The following is a 27,317-nucleotide window of genomic DNA, read 5'->3' as shown; positions in this document are numbered from 1 at the left end:
TAATGTATATGTGATATATTGTAGTAGATAGGGGTACTGTTTCAGTACCTGTAATTTCTATATGGCACGATATATTTTTGACTGATGTCCGTCGCCTTAAATTTTGAAAAGAGGCTAATTTCGCATACCTCCGGATCGTAGCTTGACATAATTCACCACCCCTTGTCTCTATTTCTGCATTACAACCGTCAAACCAGCCCAATATGCCACCTAAAGGATCCAAAAAGAAAAAGGCGGTTGTCAATGCCACGGTTGAAGGTATCATCTATATATCCTCATTACATCCGCATACTTAATGTTTTATCCATCTAGGACAAGAGGTTGAACAGGGTCCGAGCTCCGTGGCAGAAAACGAGCCACCTCAGGCTCCTGAAGCAGGTCTGTACTAGCATTTTCTTTGTTGAGATTCACTGAACTCCTTATTAAAAAGACCCCAATGGCCGTCCTATCCGAAGCACCCGTGGTCTTGGTGGAGTAAATGCTCGGCAGGAGAAAACATCTAACATCATTTTTATTGACTTCGAGAAGGCTAGGAAGAGGAAGTCAAGGGCCGCCAATGTGGATACTAGCGCCATGCCTGAAAATGAGATGGCGCCTCCCTTGAAGAAACCTCGCAATGGGGTGAGTCTACTGTTCTAATCTTAAATTTGCTATCTTCCAAGCACGTCTAGGTTACCGTTGTGTCGCATGTAGGTCCCCCTATTCAAATGCAACCAAGGCCAACGCCTTCAGTTGCTCCTTGGGATGTCCAACAAGTCCAACCAAGCCCACGACAATCTCAGGGTGCCCCCCCTCCTGTCCAGATCCAACGTGCAGCTCAGAGAAATCAGGAGCACTCAGAGCTTGATCATGCTGTCCAAAGACCCACTGCCCCCATCCAGCGCCCCGCTGCTCCGGTACAACAGCCAGCACATCCTGTCCCGCGCCCCGTACAACATGCAGCACATCCTGTCCCGCGCCCTGTACAACACGCAGCAAATCCTGTTCAGCGTTACGCTGCCCCTGCGGCAGAGAATTCTGTCCAATACTACGATGCCCCCGTACAACAACCAGTGCATCCTGTAACACAACATGCCCCCGTACAACAGCCAGTGCATCCAGCAGCCTATAACGCCCACCAAGAGGCTAGCATCAGCCATCAAGACGAGGAGGAGCAACAAGATTACGAAGGCATAGAGCAGGAGGAAGATGAGGAGGAGGAAGAGGGGGATAGTGACGGTGAAAGGCGATCTGAGGAAGCATCAGGGGACGAATGCATGCAAGGAATTGATGAAGAGAATATTGGGGATGAAGAAGCTCTCCAATATGTCGACGGTGATGAAGGTTACGACGACGCGGGTCAAGATGATGAAGAGCCTGCTGCCCAGCGTTGGTTTAACTCCACCTTTATGTCGTGTTTGCTTACCACCTATGTTTGACAGTGGTTGATGAAGTTTCCGATGATGAAGAGGAGAGGAGAGCAAGGGCATTGCTCCGCCAGCCTTCCCCCCATGTAATCATTTCTCTGCTGTATTTAATGTCTAGCTAATGTATTATTGATATAGGTTGTGGAAGTAGAGGATGTTCTTCAAGAACACCGTCGTCGTAATCGGGCGAACAAGCCACCTCGCCCTGAGGCATTGCGCAAGGCGGCTGTTTCGCAAGGAGCCGTATCCCAAGGTTTGACAAGGGAGAACAACGAAGCATCTGACGATGATGAGGTGCTTGGTGAGGCACACATCGCTCATAAGAAGTCCAGTACTTCTTCTGCTAGGGAAGTATCCAAGCATTCAGTTGCATCCTTTACTGGTTACTGGAAAGATGTGCTCAAAATTGCACGCAAACTGATGTGCCTGTATGTAGTAGAGGAGGTCCCCTTTCCCACTCGGGAAAATCACTTATTAGTCGCCGATGGATGTGTGAAGATGGCAGTAACCGTGTTTGAAAGAATGAACACGGATAAAGTGTTGCCTGATAGTAAGTTCTGTCTTCTGTGATTTTAGTTAATTGGTTTACATAACTTTGCAGAGAAAAAAATGCTCCTAGACAGGAATACCGCCGTAACGGTATATTTTTAGCGTGTTCTTTTAAGGATATCGTACTAACGTGTCTGTTCTCATTAGGCATTTGTCTACGCGTCAACCTTCCGGGGAAGACTGAAGACGATGATCAGACCCCTGGTCAAAAATGCGTATGGCCTCGAAGTCCCGTCGGAGGTCATCGCCGCGAACCCCAATATGTTTGAAAATCAGATGGGGGAGATCGAATACATCAAGGACAGGGTAGCATATTGGCTACTCAATGGTAAATACCACCGGGGTGTTGCCAAAACCCGAGTGAGTTCGCCGTCCATTTTACCTGGCTTACCACTCATTGATTTGTTTCCAGTATCACGATGTCCCATTTGGACATCCTTTTGTGAAGAAGATCTGTCTGGACTTCTTCTACCATCCTACAAAAGGGGTTGCAGTCCCCATCAAAGGTCTGGAGACAAAGACGGATTTCTTCAAGACATCGCTTCCCCACAAAGCATTTGCGCTTGTGGCCAGTTGTGTAGTTCTGATTTCTCTCCTGCTATTGGCACTGCCTTGCTAACAAGCATTTTGCTGTAGATCCACAACTGTCTTGAGGAGTGGAGGGATGGGATTGACCCTGCAAGAGGTGGTCCGTGTTCGGGTATTGAATTCAAGGGAGAGGAGTACTCCCTGAGGTATGATGCCTGCATGTTGGTTGCAGCAGAGGCAGAGAAGGATACCTTGAACCAAGGTCCTCGCTTGGCTCGCTTATGTAGGGAAGTGGCTGAGGAAGGATGGTGTGTATCTTTTTTTATTCATTTCTTTCTTTGCATCATTTAGATCTCCATAATCAGTGCTATTATGAGGCCTACGAAGAACCCCCCCAACCCTTATAGGATGACTCTCCATTCTATCCCACAGGAGGAACTAGATTACGGTCCAGAAGGGTAGTTGGGTGAATGAGCGGGGCAGCTGCCGGGTGTGGATTAGAAGATACCATATTTAGATCGTCACGTATTAATAGTTATGCATCTACTAATAGAAACATGTTTGGTCCGATCCAAACATAGATTATCTATTTTTAAAATTGCCCATTTTAGTCAAAAATGGTTCGGTTTTCAGTGTGATATTGGCACTTGCAGGAATAGCCACACAACACTATACAAATGAAAGTGGATACTATATATGCCTTTGTACCTATTTGCAGTGTGTTATGATGTGCTACAAATCTGTGGTAGCATGCTACAAATCTGTGGTAGCATGCTACAAATCTGTGGTAGCATGCTACAAATCTGTGGTAGCATGCTACAAATCTGTGGTAGTATGCTACAATTTGTATGTCAGTTGTATACAGAGGGGTATGGACCATGGTAAGCATGCTACACGCCGCTACACAGCACTCGCGTTACAATACAGATCACTACAGAGTACCATGTCACGTTGGTACCAAGCTACAGGTACATCAGTGTGTGTTACCCAAATGGGACCGTTACTATGGGCACTACAGAATTACGTATCACTACGGATCATTACCTACTTGGCCCCGGTATTGCTGATGCACCACTCTTGAAAGTTTTGGCTCCCGTTTCAAAAACGCATCTGGATGAGCTCAATCAATGTATCAGTCTGCGTAACAATGCGATGAAGGAAATTCGAGACTTGGAGTATTTTTTGTGTCTTCCCGCACAGCGTACAATGGCTCTTATTCGCACCGAACTTGCAAAAATTGATAACCGCTACGAATTCTGCCGCATTCAAGACATCCGTATCCACAAGCTTCAGGAAATTATACACGAAGCTGAGCAGCTATTTGCTATCTCCGAAGCACGAAACAAACTTGCTACAAGGCAACGCGCATTGATCAAAGACAAAGAGAAAATTCAATCCAGCTTTGAGTCTATCCGGAGTCTGGACGAACTTGCCATGCAGCAGAAAAATTTGGTGGCGGTCAAAAAGGAGCTGCAGGACGTTGAAGAGCAGCTCAAGACGTTGGCACCAGTCGCTTCCAAGCCCTCCAAATCAACAGACACTTCCAAAACCTCTAAATTGACGGACGCTCCCAGAACCTCCAAGTCAATGGTCAACGCTGAGGCGAAGTCTAATGGAACTGCTCAGACTGATTCTAAGAATCCAGCTGCTGGTAAGCGCCAGGCAAAGGTATTAGAGACCGAGCGACAGCCTCGCAAAAAGACCAAAAAGTCGGGGCGCCGTCTTGCCATGCCCGAGTCTGACGACGACGATGCTTTGGCACCTCCATTCGAAGCAACAGAGTGGGGTTATGATTATGAAGATATGAAGGAGGAAGCTATGTGGTCAAATATGACACCGGTTCAGCGATTAGAGTACGCAAGTACGTATATTTCTTTTATTTGAGACGTATTGCCATGCTCATTTTCTCCTGTTTCTTGCCTGTAGGGGACATTCGAAACGAGATGCACAAATTTATACGAACTGGAAATCTCGCGGATTTTAGCTATGCTTATCGTCGCTCTATTCGTCATATTCAAAGCCTTCTACCGGATGACCTCTTTGACTCAAAGAAAGTTATTGAGGCAGCACACTGCTCAAGCCACAAGTTTCTTGTCTGTCGGTACCATAAACGCTTCCGAAAGGCAGTTTATTGCGATAACGGACCCGGACCAAATCGGATTGAAGGAGTGCCAAGAGCTCCGATGTACCAAAATAGAGAAACGCCAAGGGAGGAAGGATTTATGGATTGCGGATGCCTTGTCGACGACGTGTGTATGGAGTTTTATTTCTGGAAAACTCTGTATATCACTTCGCCTGTGGCAGAACTTGCTGGTATCAAGGAGCCCCTCAAAAGCGACGCTATTCTTCCTCGTCATCGATCATTTATGATTCAACTCTGGAAGAATTGTACTGGACTCACCGTGGACGATATATACAATAGCCGCCGGCCCATTGGTGTTCCCAAAACCGTCCGCGAGAACTGGCTTCTCAACCTATCAATACACAGGTTGGCTACACTATGGGTTAAACGCACAGGTGTTCCCATGGTTATTACCTACCCATCTCGTGACAAGGAACAGGAACTGGGGGACGGATTTTCTAACAATATTCATTCTATGACTGAAATTGACTTGGAAATGTTATCTCTCGTAGGTAGACCGTGGTACTTTTAGATTTGGCTTTGCTTCTAGGCTAATTGTTGCACAAACTGCATCTCAACCAAACCTTTTTGTTGTTGCTTACTTCGAGATCCGAAAACCTGATTTTGTGTTGCACAATTTGAGAATGATGCCTGAGTTCTGTTACTGCACGCTATTTAAGCATGCGCCCAGATTTACTGTCCAGCTAATAATTTGAGTTTGTAGCCTTATTTTTCTTCTGTTATGAATATTTGTGCCGTTGCCCGGATTTTGTGTCATGCAACAATTCTAGCCTAACGCCTGATTATTCACGGCTATGGAATAATTAAGCATTGGCCCAGATTTTGGTTGCAGCTACAATCTTGGTGGTTAGCCTAAATTTTGCTTTCTACATGAATATTTGTACTGCTGGCCAAGTTTGTGTTCCATAATTTCATCACAACGCCTGAATTTCCACCGCTAAGTAATATTTGTTTGTCCTGAGTAATAAGCGCCTGCCATTGCATCACATGACCGGTTATTGTACAACACTTTATGACATCATTCCGGGACCTTATTTGGGCGGTGACTTTGTGATTGCGTCATTGGGACATGTACTTGATTCATCCCTACATCCGCAATTTGACAACAAGATCCCATTTGTGCATACGAAAAGATTTTATTTTGTAACGTTATTTAGGTGTGAAGCCGGATTTTGATGCTCATGTATTAACTTGGGCCTGCAGACTGAAATTTGTAGCTAAATCATACTTGTGCCAGCAGCCTGAAGCTTATAAGTGTGCCGGGTTCACGCCTACGGCCTGATTTTGGCTGTATTGAATAATTTTGGTACACAGCCTGATTTTGATGCTCTTTGTGAAATATTGGCCCACAGCCTGAATTTAACAGGTGCGTGATATTTACGTGTACTGCCTGATGCTGAATTCATGCCTATAGCCTGATTTCGGCCGTGTTAAATTATTTTGGTATGTGGCCTTACTTTGGTGCTCTCTGTGAAATATCAGCCCACAGCCTGAATTTGACATGCGCGTGATATTTACACGTACTGCCTGATTTTCATACGGATAATATCATGCCTACCTCCAGAATTTTAAGACCAGACCCCAATCAGGCATACAGCCAGACTTTCACTCTCTGTCATTATTTCGGTGTGCAGCTAAATTCTGATGCATATGCCTTCACTCGAGCCCGCAGCCTGAAATTTGCAGTTGAATCATATTTGCGCCTGTAGCCTAATTTTGACAGGTGCGTCAAATTTACTCTTCATGTGAGTATGTACCTTTCCCCGGATCAAGGTTTGCGCCGACAGCCTGAATAACACGTTCTGGCACGAGGCAAAATCTTCAGATTGGCACTGAGATTTAGGGCATATGACTAAAATCAAGATTATGGCACCTTTGACGCCTTAATTCCCAAAAATCTATACACAATACCACATATAGAACAGCGAATGTAAGGTGTACATTTGGGTTGTATGTAAGGTGCGGCATTGGGTGGTATGTGGGGTGGGTTATACTACATTTGTACCCAGCCGATTTGCGCTAATTGGGTTGATCTTTTCAGGAACAACTCGAGTGATGCGGCCGACGGCTCCAATTCGCGAGATCCACGACATTGGAGATACTGTAGTCGGGGAGCATGTATATATTTGTACAACCCATTGTAGACCATATCATCACCGGGTCGATTGCTGATTCGTTCTTCAATGATCCACAGATATTTGAGGTTCGGCAGTATAACATCGTTGGCAAATTCCGCGAACGACGAAGCATTGTCATCTACAATTCTAAAGTGGGCACGGTGTAGGTTTGGACAACGCTCCAACAGAATCATAACTTGATGCTGTGTACAGCCGAAAAAGATGGAAAGCGAGGTCAAGTTCCTCCATGAAGTGTTGGTCCTTAGGGAATTGATGTTTTTGTCAGGAAGTCTATTCATCGATACACAGCGTAAGCTAGGCGCATCTCCGAAGAGATTTTGGGGTAGTGATAGATTATTATATTTAATATATGGATCTTTGAGGGACACCTTCAATTTTTCAAGATTGGTGAGGATGCATGATGATAGCGCGGTCTCAAAGATTGAGTAGATATTATCCGGGGAGTCTAGCTCCAGTTCTCTAAAACGTGATGCAAAGGGCATGATAGCTGCTAATAGAAATATGCTGGTGGTTGAGTCCTTGGACCATCCATAGGTATCACGGTTGCAGGAGAACTGCGTGTGATAGTATATAGAGATTTTCAATGCACACTCTCCTGATCGAGTCAGCCATTCTTGGACTCCCTCGCATCGACGCCGAAGAGTTTCAATCAGCTGGGATGCTGGGGCGGAACTTTGACCAAAGTCTACATCATCTTGAATTGGTGCATCCTCCCAGAGAAACCGCGGCGGAATAGTTGATAAATGAAGATATGGTATGTGTATCTGGGTCCAGAGACGAGGGAAAGACAGTGCGAGAGACCTCCATGCGCTACAGACACGAGTCAGGAGCATAGGACACTCTGACGCACGCATATCTGGATTTCGATCCATCGGTAGGCAGTACATAAAGATTGTGGAGAGGATATCAGGGGGAATGCGACGAACTGGGCTCAGAATGGGGTCGTAGCGGTGAATCGTGGCTTCTAAATTAGCCTGTATTTCTTCAAGGCGTTGGATGTCAGCCTTTACCACCTCCAGCTGCCTCCTCGGTTCAGAAAGGATGCCTCGGATCAGCTGAATAATATCATTGGATGGAGGATCATTCGTCTTGAGAAGATCGTGTAGGATCTGGTCCATAGCAAAGTTATCGATGTGTTTCGATGTGACGGCAGCCGCGCAATGCGAGTAAGACGGGGCGTGAGAACCCCAGAAAACGAGAATCTTCAAAATGATTGAATAAAGGTGACTATTCAAGACGTCTCGCTCTACTTGAGTTGCCTACTCAGAATATACCTTACCGTATTACCTGCGTAAATATGCAGGTATGAGACATGTAGAAAACGATAAAAAACTATGTAGTTCCGGCTTGTCTCCGGCTCCATGCCGAACTTACTCGGCATTCCCAATTAGGATGCATCCGTCACGCATCACCACCTCCTGTCTGCCAGCCGAGAATTGCCGGTTCACAGTCTAACTGTCCTCTCGCGATCATACCCAATTGGCTACGGTTGTCAATGAATCAATGAAAGGCAACATGCAAGACTCCAATCTTGTTGTCGATATTACAGGTACTTATGGTCAGCTGTTACGTCTAATTCGGTCTTAATGACGATAGGAAAGTTCACCGAGCAAGCGGGCTTCCAGCTCTCAAAACCTGGGGCGGCGAAAACAGGGCGTTTTACGTCACAATCGATGGCAGCACGAAAGCGAAGAACAAGAAGAGGACCAAGGCAGTGCGTAGTACTGAACATTGTGTGGAGTGGGAGGAGAAACTGAGTGATGTGTATGACCCCTCTTTTCGAGAAAAATACCCACTAACGCGCTACTACAATCAGCACACTACGTTCTCATTCGCCTTTGACGCTAATTATGCACGCAAAACATCGGGTTCGCGATATCATGATCGGAAAACTGGTAGTTGAGGCTATATCCACTGCAAGGGGTGAGTTATAGATGATTTTTCTGATGCATCCGAATCTCAGTGGCATTTAGAGGCCACATTCACTGTCATGACTATCAACGGGCACGAGCTAAAAATTATCCTCACCATCAAAGTTCATGAAAGCCGATCTAAACCTGTCGATCCTGTAACTCTAAATGGACCAAGTGTTTTACCGCTTGACTCGATGATAAAAGAGACCGAATCAGCACTGGATAACGCTGATAGAACCGTCAAGGCAATCAATATCCACGATGAGTGGAGGGGTGTGGTTGAGAACGTTCAATGGGTTATGCAGACAGTGAAAGATGTGGCAGAAGTGCGTTGATATGACCTCCCGTTACCTTTTTTAACGATCTACAGATTCACCCGTATACTGAATTGGCCTGGGGTATTCTTTCTGCATTCCCCGAGGTGCCCACTAAGCATCTTTTTCTTGAAGCTGTGCTCATATAAATTCTAGATGATTCTTTCTCAATTCGAGCGAGACCAAAACGTCGTGATGCTGGTCAAAGCTATGCGCGATACATTCGATTTGACACAGGCGAAAGACATTCTCGTAGCTATTAAGCCAGGCTCGAATCAAGCGCTAATTCTCAAGACCATGTTAAAGCATGTTTCCATTTGCAATGACGTTATCCAGCGCTACGCGAGCGATAAACAATTTGGTATGTCTCCATATGTTTTCATAACAACTTCTTTTACTTAGGTCCTTTCAGTTAAACGTTTGTTTAAGAACATCACTGGAGAGGCGAGTGATGAAATTCAAACTCTCTGCGACACTCTTACGAACCTGAGGCGGGACTTTGTGGACAACGGCATCATCAATATGCAAATCGCTGTGCACCTGATTCAGCAGAGCCTCAGTATCTTGTCCAATGACACCACAACTTTAGGTGCGTCCAAATATTGCACTGTTTTTCAAGACATTTATTGTATTTGGGCCACAGATTTTAACGCGAAGATCAACGATCTTCCCTACAGATCTGGTTGGAGTATGGCTGGTAACAGATCAGGGTGCCTCGAGGGCACCCGCGCTGATTTCTTGGAATACATTCTTGACTGGATCAGCAACCAGCAATCTGTACGTTGTCTCGTCTTATTCGGCAAACTGGGCACTGGGAAATCGTCCATAGCGTTTGAAATCGCGTCACGCTTCTGTTTCGATGAGCATCCCGGATCTTACTTCTCTTTCGTTCGGGCCCAGAGATCTAAGCAGACGGACCATTATCTTTTCACAACCATCATTCGCGACATGGCTGACCGCTATCCATTGTTCAAACTCGAGCTAGGCAAAATAATCGCTAACAATACGCTTCTCAGAACTTCTGATGACTTCGATCAGCTATTTGAAATTCTACTTTTGAGGCCCCTTCTGGCAGTGAAGGCCATGAAAACTCCTGACCTCATTGTTATTGATGGCCTTGACGAAAGCGGAGATCCGGAGACGATGGCACATTTCCTTTCGCGATCCCTTAAAAGGCTCCCTCTTAATTTTCGTGTGCTTATCACCTCAAGGTCAGAGGGTAATATCGAGTCTTATTTCCGCGCCATTCTTGATCCTCCATTCAAAATCATCCAGATGGACGATCCCAACCTAGCGTCCAAAGTGGAGGACGACATTCGCCTGTACTTTCAAACCCACTTGAAACCCCACCTATACGAGAAACATGGCGACGATTTGGTGAATAAAGCTAATGGGCTATTCCAATGGGCTTCAGTTGCCTGTGGACACCTCAAGAAGCGTCCAGCAGGTTATACCGAGAAAGACTGCCTACGTGGCCTTCTCGGCGGTCGCGAAGACGACAAAAAATTTGGTGAAGGGCTCGCCTCCAACCTCTACAGCCTGTACACCGAAGTGCTATCCGCACATTTCACACCCGACAAATGGACCATCGTGCGTCCAAGGTTTTGCTTAGTCATGGGACAGCTTTTGGCTGCGTTTGAATCCCTTTCTGTGGATACCCTGACTGAGTTGCGACGGTTCAATGTTCACGACGATGACTACGATGACGAGTCGGTTCCCGCGGTGGTCGAATGCATGGGCTCACTTATGAGTAACGTCACTTCTGGAAATCATCACTTACCTGTTGTGCCTCTTCATACATCATTTCGCGACTTCCTCATAAGTGAATCGAATCCACATAAGATTGGGCTCATCAGAAACCAGCACCCTTACGTAATCAATGGGCTTGGCGCCAAGAGCGGCCAAAATCCAGCTCGAAAAAAAAATCAAAAGTTATGTTGACGGAAAATGGTTTCAGACAAAAAGTTTAAAAAAAAAAAATTCATAAATGTGCATATACAATCCTTACTACTAGCCTTTATGCCCACAATAATAGAATTACACCTCAGAGGTCAAATTGTAGTCTCTGGAAGTCCATAATGAGTCTGAGAGGTATTACTTAGGCGTGACTTATTGTCACGTGTGGTCACGTGTACCATTATATAAGCGGCCAAAAGAACATTGTCAAATTTTCGAAAATCTCCCAAACTCGAGAAAACACCATTTCTGACGTGTTAGACTAAAAAAAAAGGAAAAAAATTAAAATCTTTATAACTTCTTGAGATCAAAATTTTTTTGAAAAAAAAAACCACAGATGTGTTCAAAGAAGCATAACCTACATATCTGTGGTTCAAAAATGTAGAATAGTGTGAGTGCAGAAGGGTTGAAAAGGTTCGGAGGTAAGCCAACTTTTGCTTACCTAAGGGGGTGCTGGTTCCTGATGAGCCCAATCTTACATTCTCTGTTGACATTTCTACAGCGCATGAGGAACTGGCGAACGCTTGTCTTGGATTGATGATACATGAACTCACATTCAATATTTGTCGACTCGAATCCTCGCATCTCCTAAACACCGATGTGGACGACCTCCATTCACGCATTAATAGGTTTATTTCTCCTGCTCTACTCTATGCCTGCCGATTCTGGGGTGACCATTTGACTCGCTCTGCGTTCAGCATCGAACTGCTTGAGAAACTTGAAACTTTCTTTTTCAACAAGTTCCTTTTCTGGTTGGAGATCCTTAGTGTCACTCAAAACGTGCAAATTGCTGTTGAAGCCATCACCGTTGCTACAAAATGGCTTCAAATTGGTTTGATCATTTCTGACTCGGTAATGCTCCTGTTCTCTTGTTAATCAATCGTGGCTGATCTCTATGCATAGCGTGAAATGACAGACAGAATTCGAGAGCTGATTGACATGGTTTCAGATGGCCTTACATTCGTTCGGTACTTTGGAAAGATAATTGCAATGAGTACACCCCACATATACGTATCGGCTCTCCCATTTGCTCCTTCTTCTTCTAGAATTTACAGCACCTATTCCATCAAATTTCCTTCATCAGTTACGCTCATAAAAGGGCGCTTATCCCATTGGCCAACAATGGAACTCTCCATATCGGTGGACACTCTGATTGTGTGCGTCGAGTTCTCACCGGATGGGAAATGGATAGCTTGTGGCCTTCTTGATGGCCCTATATGTCTATGGAACTCTACTACGGGGGCTATCAAAAATACCCGGTTTGTGGGACATACTGGCCAGGTATACAGTGTGGCCTTTTCTCCAAACGCACAGCATATACTTTCTGGCTCTAGTGACCGTACAATTCGCTTATGGAATGTGGCAACAGGCACCCCGGTTGGAGGCCCTTGGACTGGACACACTGGTTCTGTAACTTGTGTCGCGTTTTCTCCAGACGGACGCTATGTCGTCTCTGCATCTTATGATTGTACCATTCGAGTATGGGATGCTGCTACAGGTTCAACGATTGGAAACCCAGTCACTGCACATACAAAGGGCATACGTGCTATTGCCTTTTCGCCAAACGGAAAGCGTATTGTGTCTGGATCAGGTGATCTCAATGTTTGCCTATGGACGTTCAACTCGGCACAGGGTACAATTCTGGGCCCAACTGTTTCCTGGAGTGTCCCCAGTATAGTATCTTCGGTAGCTTTCTCGCCGAACAGCGAACAAATTGCCGTTGGATGCTTTGATAGGAATGCATATATATGGGACGATTTATCAGAACTGGCGAATCCTGTAGCACTAACTGGCCACGCATTTTCTGTCAACTCGGTTAAATTCTCACCTGACGGGCAGCACCTTGTCTCCGGCTCTACAGACGGGAAGCTTTTCTTGTGGAACACTAGTACAAAGGCTCTAGACGGCGTTCCACTGATAGGTCCTCCGGGAAGTGTTCGCTCAGTGGCATTTTCCTCTGACGGCCAGCGCATTGCTTCAATCGCAGATCAAATAATTCTAGTATGGAACGCCAATTCTGCCAAACACGCACCACAGACAGGCAGTGTTCCCTCCTATAAACTCACTGGACCAGTTAGATCCGTTGCAATGTCTCCTTCCCAAAATAGCCCTTTGGCGGCTTCTGGTTCAGAAGATGGTACAGTCTGCTTGTGGAATACAGAGACAGATTGCATCGTAGCAGGACCGCTACATGGACATACTGGCCAAATAAATTGGTTTTCGTTTTCCCCGGATGGAGAACGACTTGTATCGGCCTCGAATGATTGCACACTCTGTATCTGGAATGTGGTGGACAGCGGACGGATGCAAGGATCGCCTTGTGTGGGTCACACTGATTCCGTTTGCTGTGTATGTTTCTTCCCTGATGGAAAGACAATTGTCTCTGGCTCTCAAGATGGGGACGTCTTCCTGTGGGATACTGAAACCGGGACAGTAACTGAACGCCTACCCATTGATCATCCTGACGCTGTGGTTTCTATGAACTTTTCTCAGGATGGGCGACAGTTTGTAATCGGTCATCAACGCGGTGTAATCCAGGTTTGGGATGTTCTAGAGACAAAAGCAAGTATGAAACGTCGCTTCGTTGCTCGTGGGGATAAAGTCGTTATCAATGTTGGCTTCATCTCTGATGGAGAACTGATAATCGCTTGCTTTATTGATGGCACGGCCACCATTTGGAACTCTAACACAGGAGATATACTGGAAGATTCATTGAATATTACTGATGACCAAGGCACACAGGTCACCTCAGTTTCACTATCGCTACATAGTCCTTCCCGTATCGCTGTCGCCCTCAGAGACCACACTATCATTGTATGGGATTGGGCCACCTACCCATTGGTAAAGTCTCTGCCTCCATTTAAAGGGCATGTTGGTTTTGTAAACTCTCTTGCCTTTTCGCAAAATGGAGACCAGATTGTGTCTGGATCGGATGATTGTACAATTCGGGTGTGGAAGGTAGAGGCGGAGACAGTCGGCCACGAGGAATTGCCTTCTGTCGATATTTCGAAAGTGGACGGTGACGGGTGGATACGCGGAGTCCATGGTGAATTGATCATCTGCATTCCCCAAACGTATTTGCCTGCATTACAGCGTCCGGAAAGCACGGTTGCGATCTTTGCAAATAATCCAATCCGCCTAGATTTCTCTAAATTTTTGCACGGGCAGGAATGGTATAGCTCTTATTCAACAAACACCTGAACATTTCAAGGGATAAATACTCTGTAGTGTAAGCATATGCATATGTATTTCAATTTTCATGTATGAATCTGATTTTGTATCCAATTTAAACCTACGTGGAAGACAACGCCTTTTCCCTTTAAATGATAAAAACGGTCTTATCGCTGGAGATATGAATGTGAATATTCAATCAATTGTCGCAAGTATACGTTGTTTTATTTCCCAGTGATCAGAAATCAAGCAGGCAATGTAACCCTGCTGTCCCTGTCCCGTGCGAGATGCGTGGCAAATCTATTAATAGAACATTGACCGAGCACATATTTCTCGGCAGTGCATAGTCTGCTTTCTTCACAAGACATTGATTGACCTTCTCATGGCTGGCATGTGGAACGGTGCAAAAAACGTACTTGTACAAGGCGGCACCTTTGTTGCCAAAACGGTATTTTTTCCAAATCTTACACCAACATTCTCGCTAACAGATCTTTCCACCCAATTAGATCCAACATGCCCCGGTCCTAAGCGGGACATTAAACATAAATGTATTTCCTCGTACTGAGACCGGAGAGTCCCTAGAGAGAGCGAGGTTTCAGGATGAAGAAGACAAAGAGGATACACAGGCTTCCATCTCTTCTGCTTCTTCCCCAAACGACCAAAGAAGATCCAAAGGTTGCTTTTTCTCCTGTACAGGTGTCATTGCTGCAGTGGTACTATGTGCAGCCGCATCATTCAACTTGACTCTTAAAGAGTATAACGTATCATCGTCATCTGCTCACATCCTATCACTTCCTCCTGCTGTAGAAATATACGGTCGCGATCAACTCGTCAAGGATGCCGTAGACAAGATCCTTTCTCAATTTAAGGATAAGTTGAAGGTCAAAAGGCATATTTCAATTAAAGGTGGTCCTGGAATGGGAAAGACTACAATAGCCATTGGGATTATTCACGACTCCCTCGTCATCAAGTATTTCCAAGATGCACGGCACTGGGTTAGTTGTCGGGAAGCATCAAAAGTAGAGGATACCATGAAGGCATCAAAACTCCTCGAATACATTTCCGACAGCCTAGGACTGGAGCTTACAGCGTCGAATGATAGACGAAAGGATATCAAATATTTTCTGGAGGCCAGCAATCATATCCCTCGAATTTTGGTTTTGGACAACTTTGAAACCATGTGGGAGCCTCATGGAGTGCAGCAAGCTGTTGAAGACATCCTCAAATTTCTGTCGCAATTTACGCAGTTAACAATTGTCCTTACCACTCGCAATGCTTACGACCCTGTTACTCATCTCGGTGTGTCTTGGCACCAATTTGACGCAATCGAACCACTGACACTAGAAGCGTCAAAACAATTATTTACCAGCCTAGCTCCCTCAAGATCAATCGATGATCGACTAGAAGACTTGCTGCGTGCCGTTGACTGTATACCACTCCCTATTGTTCTCATGGCATCATCTGCCCAGGAGAGCTATACAACCTCTAGGATATTAGAAATATGGAACAGGGGGCTGATGGCCCAGTATAATTTTACTTCTTCACTTGGTGTCCACGATGGTGATCCAATGGACGTCCTCGATCGCTGGATTGAAATGTCACTTGAAGGTCCTTTGATAAAGTCCCGGCCCAACGCCATTACACTGCTACGCATGATTGCAGCGTTACCATCCGGAATAAGGCATGAGAGTCTTTGGGATATTTCACGAATCCAAGATGTCGACCGTGTAGCAGCAGTCCTTGTCAGGACCTCTCTGATTACCAACTCTCCATTCATATTACAGATGCACTCTACTATACGGTCGTATATGCTTCGAAACCATGCTCTTAGTGGCAAATATAGAGCACAAATTAAGGAGTTCTACTTTCAGTTGATTCATGCTGCAGGGGCCGAGCCAGGAGCCAAAGACTTCCTGTCTCATGCTCGGCGCCTATCTGACGAGCAAATCAATGCAGAAGCTATCCTCTCAGATGCTTTGGAACACGATTTTGAACCCGCCATATGGATTGCTATGGACTACTGCAACTATCTTATATGGAACACGCCGAGCACAGATATAGCCGAGAAAAGTGTCCAAATTTTGAGGAATAAGTTGCTTGGGATTAACAAATTTACCCAACAGCTTGACCATGACAATGAATCACCTTTTTCAGTGGAAATGGTGAATCATATATATCCTCTTGCCTTGCTGCGGCTCGGGGTACTGTATTTCAGACTGGACAATTACCCTGAAGCAATAAATGCTTTGGAGGAAGCGGCAAACATGGGAAGAAGCCTGGAACAGACAAGGTGGACATCTCAGGCTGAGATATACCTAGCAGAGATTTATCGACTTCGTGGGGACCACACGCGTGCTTTGGGGCTTTACTCCAGCGCTTATAACCGATCTGAGGAAAATTTTCGGGAGAGAGCTTCCGCTCAACGTGGAATGGCAATCGTCCACTTCCAGGACAACAGCTTCTCAGAGGCTTTACGGGCGTTGGAAACGGTTAGGGATTCCTGTCCAGCTGAAGACCACTCCTGCCGAGCCGATTGTGACCGAGAGCTTGGAAGATTATACCGGAACAGAAACCAATCAGAGTCCATCAGGTACTCTTCAAATGCAAGAGCCTATTATTTGGTCCATGGCCCCAGGAGAGAGGCTGCAATTGCATTATACCAGAAATCTATTGCCCTGTACCTACAAGGAGACTACGACGCAGCAGAGACCGGTCTCAAAGAGGCATTCGAGGAATTCAAGCCGCTGAGAAACGATGCACAGATGGGGTTTTGCGTATTCCACCTCGCAGAAATGAATCGCGTACGCGGAACATTGAATCAGGCACTAGCCCTCTTCCAACGCTCTGAAATGATGTTTGAGCACATGGAAAACAAGTTCATGGTTGGGCTCTCTTTGAAGGGACAGGCTGAGACGCAAGCCAGATTGTGTCGTTCAAAAGAGGCTAGCAAAGCGTCCAAGCGCGCCCATCATCTCCTCCGAACCATTGATGCGAAAGAAGCAACATCCGCAGTTATAGATACTGGAGACCTGTGGAGTATGTGCCAATGGGAATATGCAGTGCGTGAAAACTGCAATATGCTCATGTTACCGATTTCCTGTCTGGCGGTTCTTTTGATATTTTACTATGTATTCATTCGTAAGTGATCTCAAGTATACACTGCTGGCATATACATTAGAGACGCACCATGTAATGCATAGCAGGATGGGACATCCGTTTAAACTTGAGCCTCTCGATGACTGCAGCGTAGCCACGCCAGGCGTAGCTTAACTGTATACTGAATCCTCTCTTGAACTTGGGCAATTGCCCGTCTCAAATTCACCTCCGCAGCCGCGGATGTGGCAGCACCGGATTCCCGTCTGGACTCATAAGACTCAAATATGGACAGAAGTAAAGGGAGGTCTTCATGTGTCAGCAAGAGGCGCGGTAAAGATGGAATAGTGGATTCGGTGTACTTCGTCTCGCCTGGATTCTGGGAGGATTGAAATTGATCCGGAGGCCGTAAGTAAACGGTATCCAGTTCGGTGCTTGCTTCGGGTACGATCATGTCATGGTCAAGCAGTTTTTGTAGATACACTGCAGATTTGTATGCTAGATTACATTCAGAAACCAGGTCGTTAGCAAAGGAAAAACAAGACAGACCTTTGTAATGTGACCACACACGCCACGCAGAGAGAAGGAATAGGAAGTTGGGGAACACAGCTGCAATACACAAATGTGAATATGTCAGCAGCTCAGCTCGCTGACGACAACTTACGGATAAAGTGGACAAGTGCAGTGAACGGGATAGCAACAGACCACAGACAGAATCCACTTTGATGGCTTAATAAACGGGAGGAACAGTGCGCCTTTAGCTCCGAAAGCGCGGAGAAAGGGGAAGGGAAGAGAGATGGGGGGTATAGCAAAGGGATCTGTACCTTGTTTTTTGCATGAGTCGGTAGCAGGCAGAAAACATAGTATACCCACTTACTGGCTTGTTCGTGTCTATTCGCTTCTCCCAGAATTTCCAGAGCATCCTACTGCGGTTGGGAATGGATGGACCCGTTGCAGGATTAAGCCCCTTCAACGCATGCTCTTCGAATTCAATCTTGTCCATCATCCGTCGTAAAGCATGGCGAAACTTTAACTAAACAAAAATCTGAACTCAAGCAACTCAATGAGATCTGGACGTGGTGACTCACCTTCCATCCACTCTCCGTTGTTCCAAAGGCTGACCTGGCTCTGTCAGGCCACCACCCTGCTGTATTTCTGGTGCGATCCGGCAGTTGAAAATGGTAGTATGTCAGCCGATTTGTCGTGAACGTGGGCACAGCAGAGGACGGCATGCGCGACGGGGTTGTAAGAGGTATGGCACTGATTCTAGCCCCCAGACGAGATGAGGAGGCCATTGTGTATTCCGTTGTAATTGTCAACATGAACATACCCGTTGATCGCGTCTCCTGCCGGCTCTGTCACGCACTGACGTATTCCACCGGCACATAGCCATTGCGAGGTGGCAGACACACTGCCCAGAAGAATGCTCAGATTGAATAAACTGGCATGAAGCTGAATCAATGTGGAGCTTTAGGGGACCTTTAGGCATTCGGGACAATGACTCGTTCGTTGGTAGTAAATGATCAAAGGTTTACGGCGGAGACTGAAGCGGCACAACGGCCCGTCACCGGTAAGACCAGATACATTGAAGGTAAAGATGATAGTAGTACTAATTTCTACCAAGTCGGTCTGCAACCTGTTCAATCGCCCGTTTCAGGCTTGCCGAATCTACAGAGCAAAACAAAACGAGGGAGGGGATATCATCGTGAGTCAAAATCACACGCTGTATATCAGATTCAGCCGTCGCAATGGTAAGACGCTGCCGCCGTACTAGGTATATCTCGTCCAGCTCTGAGCTGGCTTCCGGAACAATTGCATTGTGTTTGAGTAGAGATTGCAAGTATTCAGCAGACGTTTTGGCTAAAAAAGCGTATTTCAGAGATAGAAAAGATACATTCATAAACTCTAACCTTGATAGTGCGACCATGCACGCCATGCAGAGTAGAAAAATGGAAAATTGGGAATGATAGCTATGTAAAGTCAGCAATAAATTGCTCCAAAGCAAGTGAAAACTTACGAATAAGTTTGAGCGGGAGAGTAGGAGGGATGGCTGCCGACCATAGATACAAACCCTTTTTATGAAGTTCGATACGTGACGCAATATGGGCTTGAAGTTCAGCGAGAACTGCAGATGCTGAGGGTGGAAATACAGAGGGGGGATATATCAGGGGAATTTTCACAGTATCTTGGCAATTAATATCGGACGGATTGAAACTTCTTAAAGCCAACTCTTCAAAATCTGTCTTGTCTATAAGCGCTTGTCCAGTTTCATAAGCTTTTAACTATATTAATAAAGAGTAAGCAAAGTGCAATGCGCGAATACCACAACATAACTGACTTTCCACCCTCCTTCAGCTTTGCCGAATTCAGACCACACACTAGCAGCTTTTATTGCAGCCAGGCTGGATATTTGGGCACTATTTGGAAGCCATCTGGAAGTTGCTGGCATGACTGACGCTGACTGCAAAGCATTGATAGGACTTTGAAAGTCAAAGTATGTGAACCGGGTTTGGTTAGCAGCAGCAGCTGCAGATATTCGAGCGGGTCCTGTTGTAAGAGGTAGAGTAATTATCCTCATTTAATGTGCAGTAAAAATGACGAAGATGAGAATAAATAAACAGAGTTCATGTTGGTTTTTCGACTGTTTTTCGACAAGTAGATTCGTGCCGGTGACGCGTCTAGCCGTGTTTTATCATTTGTCCCACGCGTCTTTTAATGTCCCACGAACAACCCAACGTCAACCCAACGCCCCACCATGCAGTTTGCGCACAACTCCAACCTCTAACGACTGGCACTGGTATCCGGCAAATTAAGTCTGCTACAGAATTTCACACTCGCCCGATGAAGACCCCATTAGGAACAAGACTCAGCGACAGTAATATACCAAGCAACATACCATGAGAAATTTCCCTAAAGATAGCCTCACCATGTGCGAATCAATAACATTGCAATTTGCTTTTATGACAAGAGAGGTGCCTCCCAGGGTATACTCGGAAAGCATCAATCCAAAAACAGCCATCAAGAGAAAAATTCTTGATAGGTTCTTCCGCCAATTATGACTCATTTATAAAACCAACTTAGGGCATAACCTACCCTCCATTTGCTCCCCAAAGTCGGTGATGGGGAATTCTATGGTACAGTTCTCCAATCATACTTCATTCGATCCTTTGGAATACCAAGAAGAAGGGGGATATGCGTGAGTGCTCAGCATCTTGAGATAGATAACCTGCTCTTCTGATCTGATAGAGACCGTTCAGAATCGAACCTCGCTTTATTCCGTTTCTTGTGGCGTCCGCTACTTTGACTTGGCAGATTGTCGATGGAATTGTCTGTAATGTAAACCCTCGTCAGATAATGGCCCGACCGGAGCGCCCATGTCTATCTGGACACGTTTTCGTCGCCTGGTTAAAGGGATCATGGAAATCCAAGTGCTACAACATGGATCTTACGCGCTATTTGCTTATTCAATGGCACGTCTGATTGGCACCTTTGCTCTAGTGTATCTTTTCATGGCGTCTGAACGAACTGGGGAGTGCATTGATTGGGTCAACCGGGCACCTTTCACATTCTGTCCGGAGGATTCGCTTACAATCACATTTGTGCGTTTTTTGTTGCTTCTTCAGTCAACATCTGAGCAAATTATTCACAGGTATATTGTGTGCTCCTGGCAGCTGCGTCTTTGAGCCCGAACACAAGATTGATGATTTCCCCTGTAAACTTGTACAATGCAATTGTACTCGCCGCATTAGGGGTATATTGCTATCGTGATCTTTGGCCTTTAGCCACATACAATTTACAACCTATCAATGCGGAACTCGAAGGAAACATGATTTGGTTCAAAATTGCCATTCTTACTACAGTTGGGGTAATTATTCCATTGCTCCAACCTCACCCATACATTCCTGTGGACCCAAAGGCGCCGTCATCAAAGCTTCACCCAGAGCAAACTGCTTCTTGGTCTTCTCTTTTTACGTATACATTCATGGATCCTACTGTTCGACTTGCCAGCAAGGTTCCGCATTTAAGGCATGATCAACTCCCTTAGCTTGCAGACTATGACCATGCGCAGTATCTCACGACGACAGCTGCAAAGGTATGATGTTTTTGAATCTGTTTCTGTGGAAAGCTGATATTTGATCAGTATATCGACACTTTCAGTGGAGCTACTGCTAAAGATAGACATATCTTTTTTGGCTTGATAGAGTATCTGTGTAAGTTTAGCATCCGTGTCGCCGACAACCGCATCCGTCGTGCACAAGGGTAACCAAATTTTTGGACAGATAAAGAATACCTTGTTATTGCCCTCTGTTTATCACTCATGGCCGCCTCCAGCTTCGCCACGCCAATTGGCATAAATAAAACGCTCAAGTAAGTATCTCAGAATCTTTGTTTACGTCATGACTGAGCATAGATTTTTTATTCGGCTTGTTAGCTATCTTGAAGGACGCCACCATGGCATTGAACCGTCTATCAAACCTTGGGTCTGGATCTCTCTCATGCTGCTTGGTCCAATGTCGAAATCTCTAGTCGAGAACTGGGGCTCTTATGTGTTGCAGACAAAGGTCAACGTCCGTATCCAAGCGTTAATAAGACAACTGGTATTCGATCATAGCCTGCGAATCAGAATGAATGCCGACACCGAAGAACTGGAATCGGTCAAAGATGATGTTGCACATGCTCCAAGCGATGCTGATACCATTGTATCTGAAGGGGACAATTCGGCTGGAATTACTGACGACGGTGCTCAAACTACGGACGGTTCTGTCAAAGCTGATTCCTCCTTAGAATCTACGGAAGTTGACTCTCATGATGAGCCTACACGGTCACAAAAGGAAACACCTTCAAAACATTCTGTCCTTCCACCGTCAAATAAACCTCCCGTTCAGGCTAAAAATCTTATTGGAAAATTGAACAACTTGGTGACGACTGATCTTGTCAATATTGTGGACGGCGGCGACTTTCTGACAGTTGGTGAGCCAGTTTCCAACGATCACACCGTGCTTTACTGAGAACCTTGTGCAGGTTTATATGTTCCGATGCAAATAACCTTTTCCATCATATTTCTGTATCAAATATTTGGTTGGAGGTGAGCTAAGTAGCTTTTCTGAGAACAAACAGAAGCTCAGGTATCTTAGTTCCTTTGTAGGTCTTGTTGTGAGCGGTGTACTAGGACCTGGCTTTGCACTTATTGGCAAGAAGGTTCAAAAGGTCCAGAAGATAAGAATGAAATTTGTCAGTATATTCATGAGTATATTTATACACTATGATTAATTACACGACTGTTATAGACAGACGCCAGGGTTCAAGCCATATCAGAAGGTGGGTATTTTGCATGTCACTATGGTGTAACTTCAAGGCCAATTCATATCCTTTACTACAGCTATGGGCATCATACGGATGATCAAGATGTTCGGTTGGGAAGATAAGATGGCGAAACGTCTTGCTCGTGCACGAGACATAGAGCTAAGTTGGTTATGGAAAGCCAAGGTCAGAACACTGTGGTTTGTTCATGTTCTTCAAACTTACAACATCATACTTTGTACCTGTGCCGTCAGGTGCTTCAAATCATCAATAGAATCGTTGCGTAAGTGCATTGGTGTGCTTTCCTTATGCTAATGCCAAGTCATCATTATTAGAACGTTTATACCGATGATATCAATGTTTGTCACATTCGCGGTATACACTGGAGTTATGAAAGAAAGGCTTACAGGTTCGAATAAGTTATTATACTTTAGGACAAACAACGGTCTCACATACTAATTGCCTACACTTTGCAACGCAGCCTCTAAAATCTTCTCGAGCACCGTTGTCTTTGGTATATTCAGAGAACAAATTTCTAGGTTGTCTCAGCAGCTTGTTTATATTATTCAAGGTGAATACGTTGCATCTTGAATCTACATTGAAGTTCTATTCATATTTGCACAGCAAAAGTTTCTCTGGATCGTATCAACTCTTTCCTTCGTGAAACTGAGCTTCTTGACCGATTTACGGAAGGAACAAACTCGTCAGCAGCTGAAAACACAGGTGTCATTGGAAACGCGGTAGAGGTCGACATCGGGTTCAGAAACGCCTCCTTTACATGGAGTGCAAAAGACATTCAAGATATCACACGACCATCACCTTCAAGGAATTTTAGGCTTAGAATCGTGGGCAACCTCAGTTTTAAGCGTGGTTGTGTTAATCTCATTACTGGACCTACGTGAGACAAACAAACTCCTTTAAAACTGCGTTTATTTAGCATTTTTATCAGGGGATCTGGGAAGACCTCCATGCTGATGGCACTACTTGGTGAGGCATGAATATTATTTCAGTCCTTCAATACTAATTTACAAATGGTACAGGAGAAATGCATTTTATTGCCGACACCCAAACATCGTGGGTTAAACTACCCCGTCAGGGTGGAGTAGCATATGCTGCCCAGGAGTCTTGGGTTCAAAATGCAACGATTAAAGAGAATATACTCTTTGGATCTGCCTTTGACGAAGACAGATATAAGAAAGGTGAGCTATCCTGATTTCTTTACCTATGCGGCGTTTACTTAGCTAGTACAGTGATACATCAATGTGCGCTGGAAAAAGACCTGGAACTCTTTGAAGCCGGTGATAACACCGAGGTTGGGGAGCGGGGTTTGACCCTGAGGTGGGCATTGTCTTTTCAAGATCAAAATGGGCCTTACTAAGTGGCTTTACAGCGGTGGTCAGAAGGTTGGGATTTATTTATGAATCTCCACCTCTTTTTTACTAAGTTGATAGTGTTAGGCACGGTTGACTCTTGCCAGAGCGATTTACTCTTTGGCTGAAATCATTCTTTTGGACGATGTGCTTGCTGCTCTTGATGTGCATACGTAAGAGCTACATCTTTTTTTCAACATGTCATGTTATATATCTATCATATAGGTCGGTTTGGATCATAGCAAAGTGCTTCCTGGGGGACCTTGTAAAGGGCCGGACCGTTTTGCTAGTTGTGAGTTGTTGATGATCCAGATTTCTTTTGGCGCCTAACCTTTATCCAGACTCACAATACAGCATTGGCTGAACCCATTGCAAGCTTAATTGTGAAGCTTGGACTTGATGGTAGTATTAATATAGTACACAAGAACACTAATGAAGTGAAACCGGAAGATGTTTCTCATAGCGAGACGGGTCCTCTGTCTGTGTCCAAAGACAATGACGCTTCGACATCTCAATCCGTCGGCGATGGAAAACTTGTGATGGCCGAAGAAATTGTAGAAGGCCGTGTCACGTGGAGGTCGATATCACTGTTCCTCTCTGGACTGGGCGGTGACCACCCGATTTTCTTTGCACTACTCTGGATAGCGTCACTTGCGGCATCTCAAGGATTTTATCTCCTTCAACCATGGTATCTAGGTGTCTGGGGATCTCAATATGAGACTCACGCACCGTCGGAAATCCACCTTTCGTAGTACGTGATTTACCGCAGTCTACGCATTCTTTTAAAGTGTTGACCTCTTGTTTCTAACGTGTGCTATAATTGAATAGCTATCTGCTTGGGTTTTCAGCTATCATTATTTTGAGAGTTATTCTCAATTGTTTAACAGCGTGCATTCTTGGCATTCGCGCTATTAGAGCATCTCGAGTCATCCACTATAAACTCATTGACTCCGTCCTTGGAAGCACTTTACGGTACGCATAATCTTATACAAGAGCTCGTTAAGTTGCCTTCTCTGAAATTTTGCTTTCAAATAGATGGTTGGATGAGACACCGACCGGGCGTATAATATCCCGGTGTACTGGTGACATCGAAACCGTGGATCTTTGGATGATACAATCTGTGCAATACGTTGTGGATATGTCCGCCGGAATGCTTGCCACCTTGGCAACTATTGTTCTCTTTACACCTGTGTTCGTAATCCCTGGGATAATTGCTGCGCTCTTTGGGGTACTCTTAGGCAATGTGTATCTGAAGACACAACTATCTATGAACAGGGAGAAGAGGTTTGTCTCATGACTTCATCGATGCATTGTATCCTAATTTGCTTTAAAGTAACGCCCGTTCTCCCTTACTTGCCCATTTCAGTGCTTCCATGCAAGGCCTTGGTAAGTAGGGTATCCTCCAACGCAGCCATTGCTAACCATGTTGACAGTGTCAATTAGAGCATATGGTGCCCAAAAGGCCTTCTCTGAAGAACTACTACGACGTATCGACTATCACTCGCGTGCAGTAAGGGCATCTACGACGATGAACAAATGGATTAATGTGCGGGTAGATATGCTAGGAGCAGCCTTCACGTCATCGCTTGCATTCTACCTTGTTTACATTGGTGACTTGGGTGCATCTAACACAGGATTCTCCCTCAATGTATCTTCTATGTTCTGCATCTATGTCTTTTATCTTATACGTTTCATCAACGCATTAGAAATCGATTCGAACAGGCAAGCCTTTTTCAATACATATGTTTTATTGTTCTGATTTCAACAGCTTGGAACGTATACAAGGCTATCTGGACATTGAACACGAATCAAAACCAACCAAATCTGGTGAGCCTCCAGCCGCCTGGCCAACAAGTGGCGAGATTCGCGTGGAGGGTTTAAGTGCTAAATACTCAAAGGTATGTTCTCAGCCTCATTTTTATTATTTCCCACTTTGAATATTCTTCCTTAGTCTGGTCCAAATATTCTGCACGACCTATCTTTCCATATATTGTCTGGCCAGCGAGTGGGAATTGGTGCGTGTTAAAATCAATTCTACAGACTATTAACTGAACCTGAAGCAATAGTGGGCCGTACTGGTAGTGGAAAGGTATCGTAATTCGTGTATGGGTAGTTTGATCACTCACGAGATTCGGACAGAGCTCTTTGACCCTCGCGCTATTGAGATGCATTCTCACAGAAGGAACCGTGCTCTATGACGGCCTTGATACGAGTACAATCAATTTAGACGCATTGAGATCTAGTATAACCATTATCCCGCAAGTGGTGAGCTTGACACGGTTACATTTTACGTTACTGGCTTATGAGTTAATCACTATGCAGCCGGAACTACTGAGCGGTATGCATCTGAAGTTATTTTCTTTTCTTTTTAGGCACACTGCGTCAAAATTTGGACCCGTTCGATCAGCACGATGACGATGTGTTGAATGACGCTTTGCAATCATCTGGCCTGTTTTCAATTCAAGAAAGGTCGTCCGAGAATGTTCGGCTGAATTTGGAGACCCAAATTGCCGGAGGTGGAAGCAACCTCTCCGTCGGTCAAAGGCAAATCATAGCCCTTGCCCGTGCCATGGTGCGTAGGAGTAAGCTCCTGATCTTGGATGAAGGTTAGTCTTTATGAGGTTGATTTTAATATATCATCAGTTTTCCTAAGAAATCGTTACATTTTAGCGACGTCTGCAATCGGTCAGTGGATACTGATGTCTGTAATAACCAAGAAGGCTGAATATTTGGTTAAAGACTACAACACCGACTCTCTCATTCAAAATACATTGCGAAGCAAGCTCGGACCTGATGTCACTGTCATAATTGTTGCACATCGCTTGCAGACCATCATGGACGCAGACAAAATAGTAAGTGCATATCGACTCCATGATATTGATGTCTTGCTGAACAGTGAAAACCCCAAGATGGTTCTGGATAACGGCAAAATCGTGTGTGATATCTCTAATTCTCTCTGACATTGACTAATTATTGTCTTGCAATGCTAGGCTGAGTTTGACACTCCTAAGACTTTGTTATCCAATAACACAGGGATGTTTCATGCCTTGGTCGAGAGAAGCGCTGATAAAGAGATGCTGTATGAGCTGGCGGAAAAGAAATCCTATGTAGCTACTGACAATTGACGCGTGTGCTAGATAATATAGCACGACGCCAGGGAGAAACCAGGGGATGCCTTGAATCAATCGTTACGGACTATCCAGCATCCATAGGCAGAGCAACTCTGTGATTTAGATGTGAATTTGAACAAAACTATCATTTCCTTGAATGACCTGACGAATGAAAAAATAGAGATCGAAATGTGTTTTTATTGTTAATCATTGGTATTCATACACGCATCATAATATAGGATGAAAGGAATCAAGAAGGATATCGGACACGAAATTATAAACAATCAGGACATGTGGCATATGGGGACAAACAAGGCAACTAATA

General features: G+C 45.0%; 8 protein-coding genes across 8 annotated transcripts; 5 read left to right on the top strand and 3 right to left on the bottom strand.

Annotated features, from left to right (window-relative positions):
* Nucleotides 1-203: 203 nt before the first annotated feature.
* JR316_0007399 (uncharacterized protein) lies at nt 204-2,945 on the top strand (the record flags this gene model as incomplete). Its single annotated transcript, XM_047893142.1, has 11 exons — nt 204-258; nt 313-378; nt 431-621; nt 672-1,368; nt 1,422-1,492; nt 1,545-1,956; nt 2,008-2,045; nt 2,103-2,315; nt 2,368-2,532; nt 2,592-2,791; nt 2,849-2,945. The coding sequence occupies 11 exons, from the start codon at nt 204-206 to the stop codon at nt 2,943-2,945; spliced, it is 2,205 nt and encodes a 734-aa protein (XP_047748424.1).
* Nucleotides 2,946-3,488: 543 nt separating this feature from the next.
* Nucleotides 3,489-5,137, top strand: JR316_0007398 (uncharacterized protein; the record flags this gene model as incomplete). Its single annotated transcript, XM_047893141.1, has 2 exons — nt 3,489-4,344; nt 4,410-5,137. 2 exons carry the CDS (start codon nt 3,489-3,491, stop codon nt 5,135-5,137), a joined length of 1,584 nt encoding a protein of 527 aa, XP_047748423.1.
* A 1,482-nt stretch (nt 5,138-6,619) lies between these two features.
* JR316_0007397 (uncharacterized protein) lies at nt 6,620-8,078 on the bottom strand (the record flags this gene model as incomplete). The annotated part of the gene is made up of 2 exons (XM_047893140.1): nt 6,620-7,966; nt 8,052-8,078. The coding sequence occupies 2 exons, from the start codon at nt 8,076-8,078 to the stop codon at nt 6,620-6,622; spliced, it is 1,374 nt and encodes a 457-aa protein (XP_047748422.1).
* Nucleotides 8,079-8,267: 189 nt separating this feature from the next.
* Nucleotides 8,268-14,148, top strand: JR316_0007396 (Striatin; the record flags this gene model as incomplete). The annotated part of the gene is made up of 10 exons (XM_047893139.1): nt 8,268-8,313; nt 8,366-8,528; nt 8,581-8,687; nt 8,738-9,003; nt 9,048-9,098; nt 9,148-9,352; nt 9,404-9,580; nt 9,635-10,863; nt 11,395-11,799; nt 11,851-14,148. The coding sequence occupies 10 exons, from the start codon at nt 8,268-8,270 to the stop codon at nt 14,146-14,148; spliced, it is 4,947 nt and encodes a 1,648-aa protein (XP_047748421.1).
* Nucleotides 14,149-14,509: 361 nt separating this feature from the next.
* Nucleotides 14,510-17,264, top strand: JR316_0007395 (uncharacterized protein; the record flags this gene model as incomplete). Its single annotated transcript, XM_047893138.1, has 2 exons — nt 14,510-14,666; nt 14,815-17,264. 2 exons carry the CDS (start codon nt 14,510-14,512, stop codon nt 17,262-17,264), a joined length of 2,607 nt encoding a protein of 868 aa, XP_047748420.1.
* Nucleotides 17,265-17,335: 71 nt separating this feature from the next.
* Nucleotides 17,336-18,506, bottom strand: JR316_0007394 (uncharacterized protein; the record flags this gene model as incomplete). Its single annotated transcript, XM_047893137.1, has 5 exons — nt 17,336-17,709; nt 17,761-17,820; nt 17,876-18,035; nt 18,089-18,244; nt 18,300-18,506. 5 exons carry the CDS (start codon nt 18,504-18,506, stop codon nt 17,336-17,338), a joined length of 957 nt encoding a protein of 318 aa, XP_047748419.1.
* Nucleotides 18,507-18,820: 314 nt separating this feature from the next.
* Nucleotides 18,821-19,789, bottom strand: JR316_0007393 (uncharacterized protein; the record flags this gene model as incomplete). The annotated part of the gene is made up of 4 exons (XM_047893136.1): nt 18,821-19,071; nt 19,122-19,181; nt 19,229-19,493; nt 19,550-19,789. The coding sequence occupies 4 exons, from the start codon at nt 19,787-19,789 to the stop codon at nt 18,821-18,823; spliced, it is 816 nt and encodes a 271-aa protein (XP_047748418.1).
* Nucleotides 19,790-21,529: 1,740 nt separating this feature from the next.
* Nucleotides 21,530-27,007, top strand: JR316_0007392 (ATP-binding cassette transporter abc4; the record flags this gene model as incomplete). Its single annotated transcript, XM_047893135.1, has 26 exons — nt 21,530-21,579; nt 21,644-22,182; nt 22,234-22,297; nt 22,347-22,443; nt 22,500-22,530; nt 22,592-22,698; nt 22,767-22,795; nt 22,848-22,921; nt 22,994-23,083; nt 23,137-23,410; nt 23,462-23,499; nt 23,553-23,711; nt 23,763-23,850; nt 23,903-23,915; nt 23,970-24,055; nt 24,108-24,174; nt 24,224-24,633; nt 24,711-24,854; nt 24,918-25,166; nt 25,216-25,268; nt 25,316-25,530; nt 25,589-25,780; nt 25,834-25,897; nt 26,255-26,488; nt 26,553-26,815; nt 26,873-27,007. 26 exons carry the CDS (start codon nt 21,530-21,532, stop codon nt 27,005-27,007), a joined length of 3,765 nt encoding a protein of 1,254 aa, XP_047748417.1.
* Between the last annotated feature and the right edge of the window lie 310 nt (nt 27,008-27,317).

Source organism: Psilocybe cubensis, chromosome 6, assembly GCF_017499595.1.
Source record: "Psilocybe cubensis strain MGC-MH-2018 chromosome 6, whole genome shotgun sequence".
Classification (NCBI taxonomy): domain Eukaryota; kingdom Fungi; phylum Basidiomycota; class Agaricomycetes; order Agaricales; family Agrocybaceae; genus Psilocybe; species Psilocybe cubensis.
This window is presented reverse-complemented; position numbering and strand designations above follow the sequence as displayed.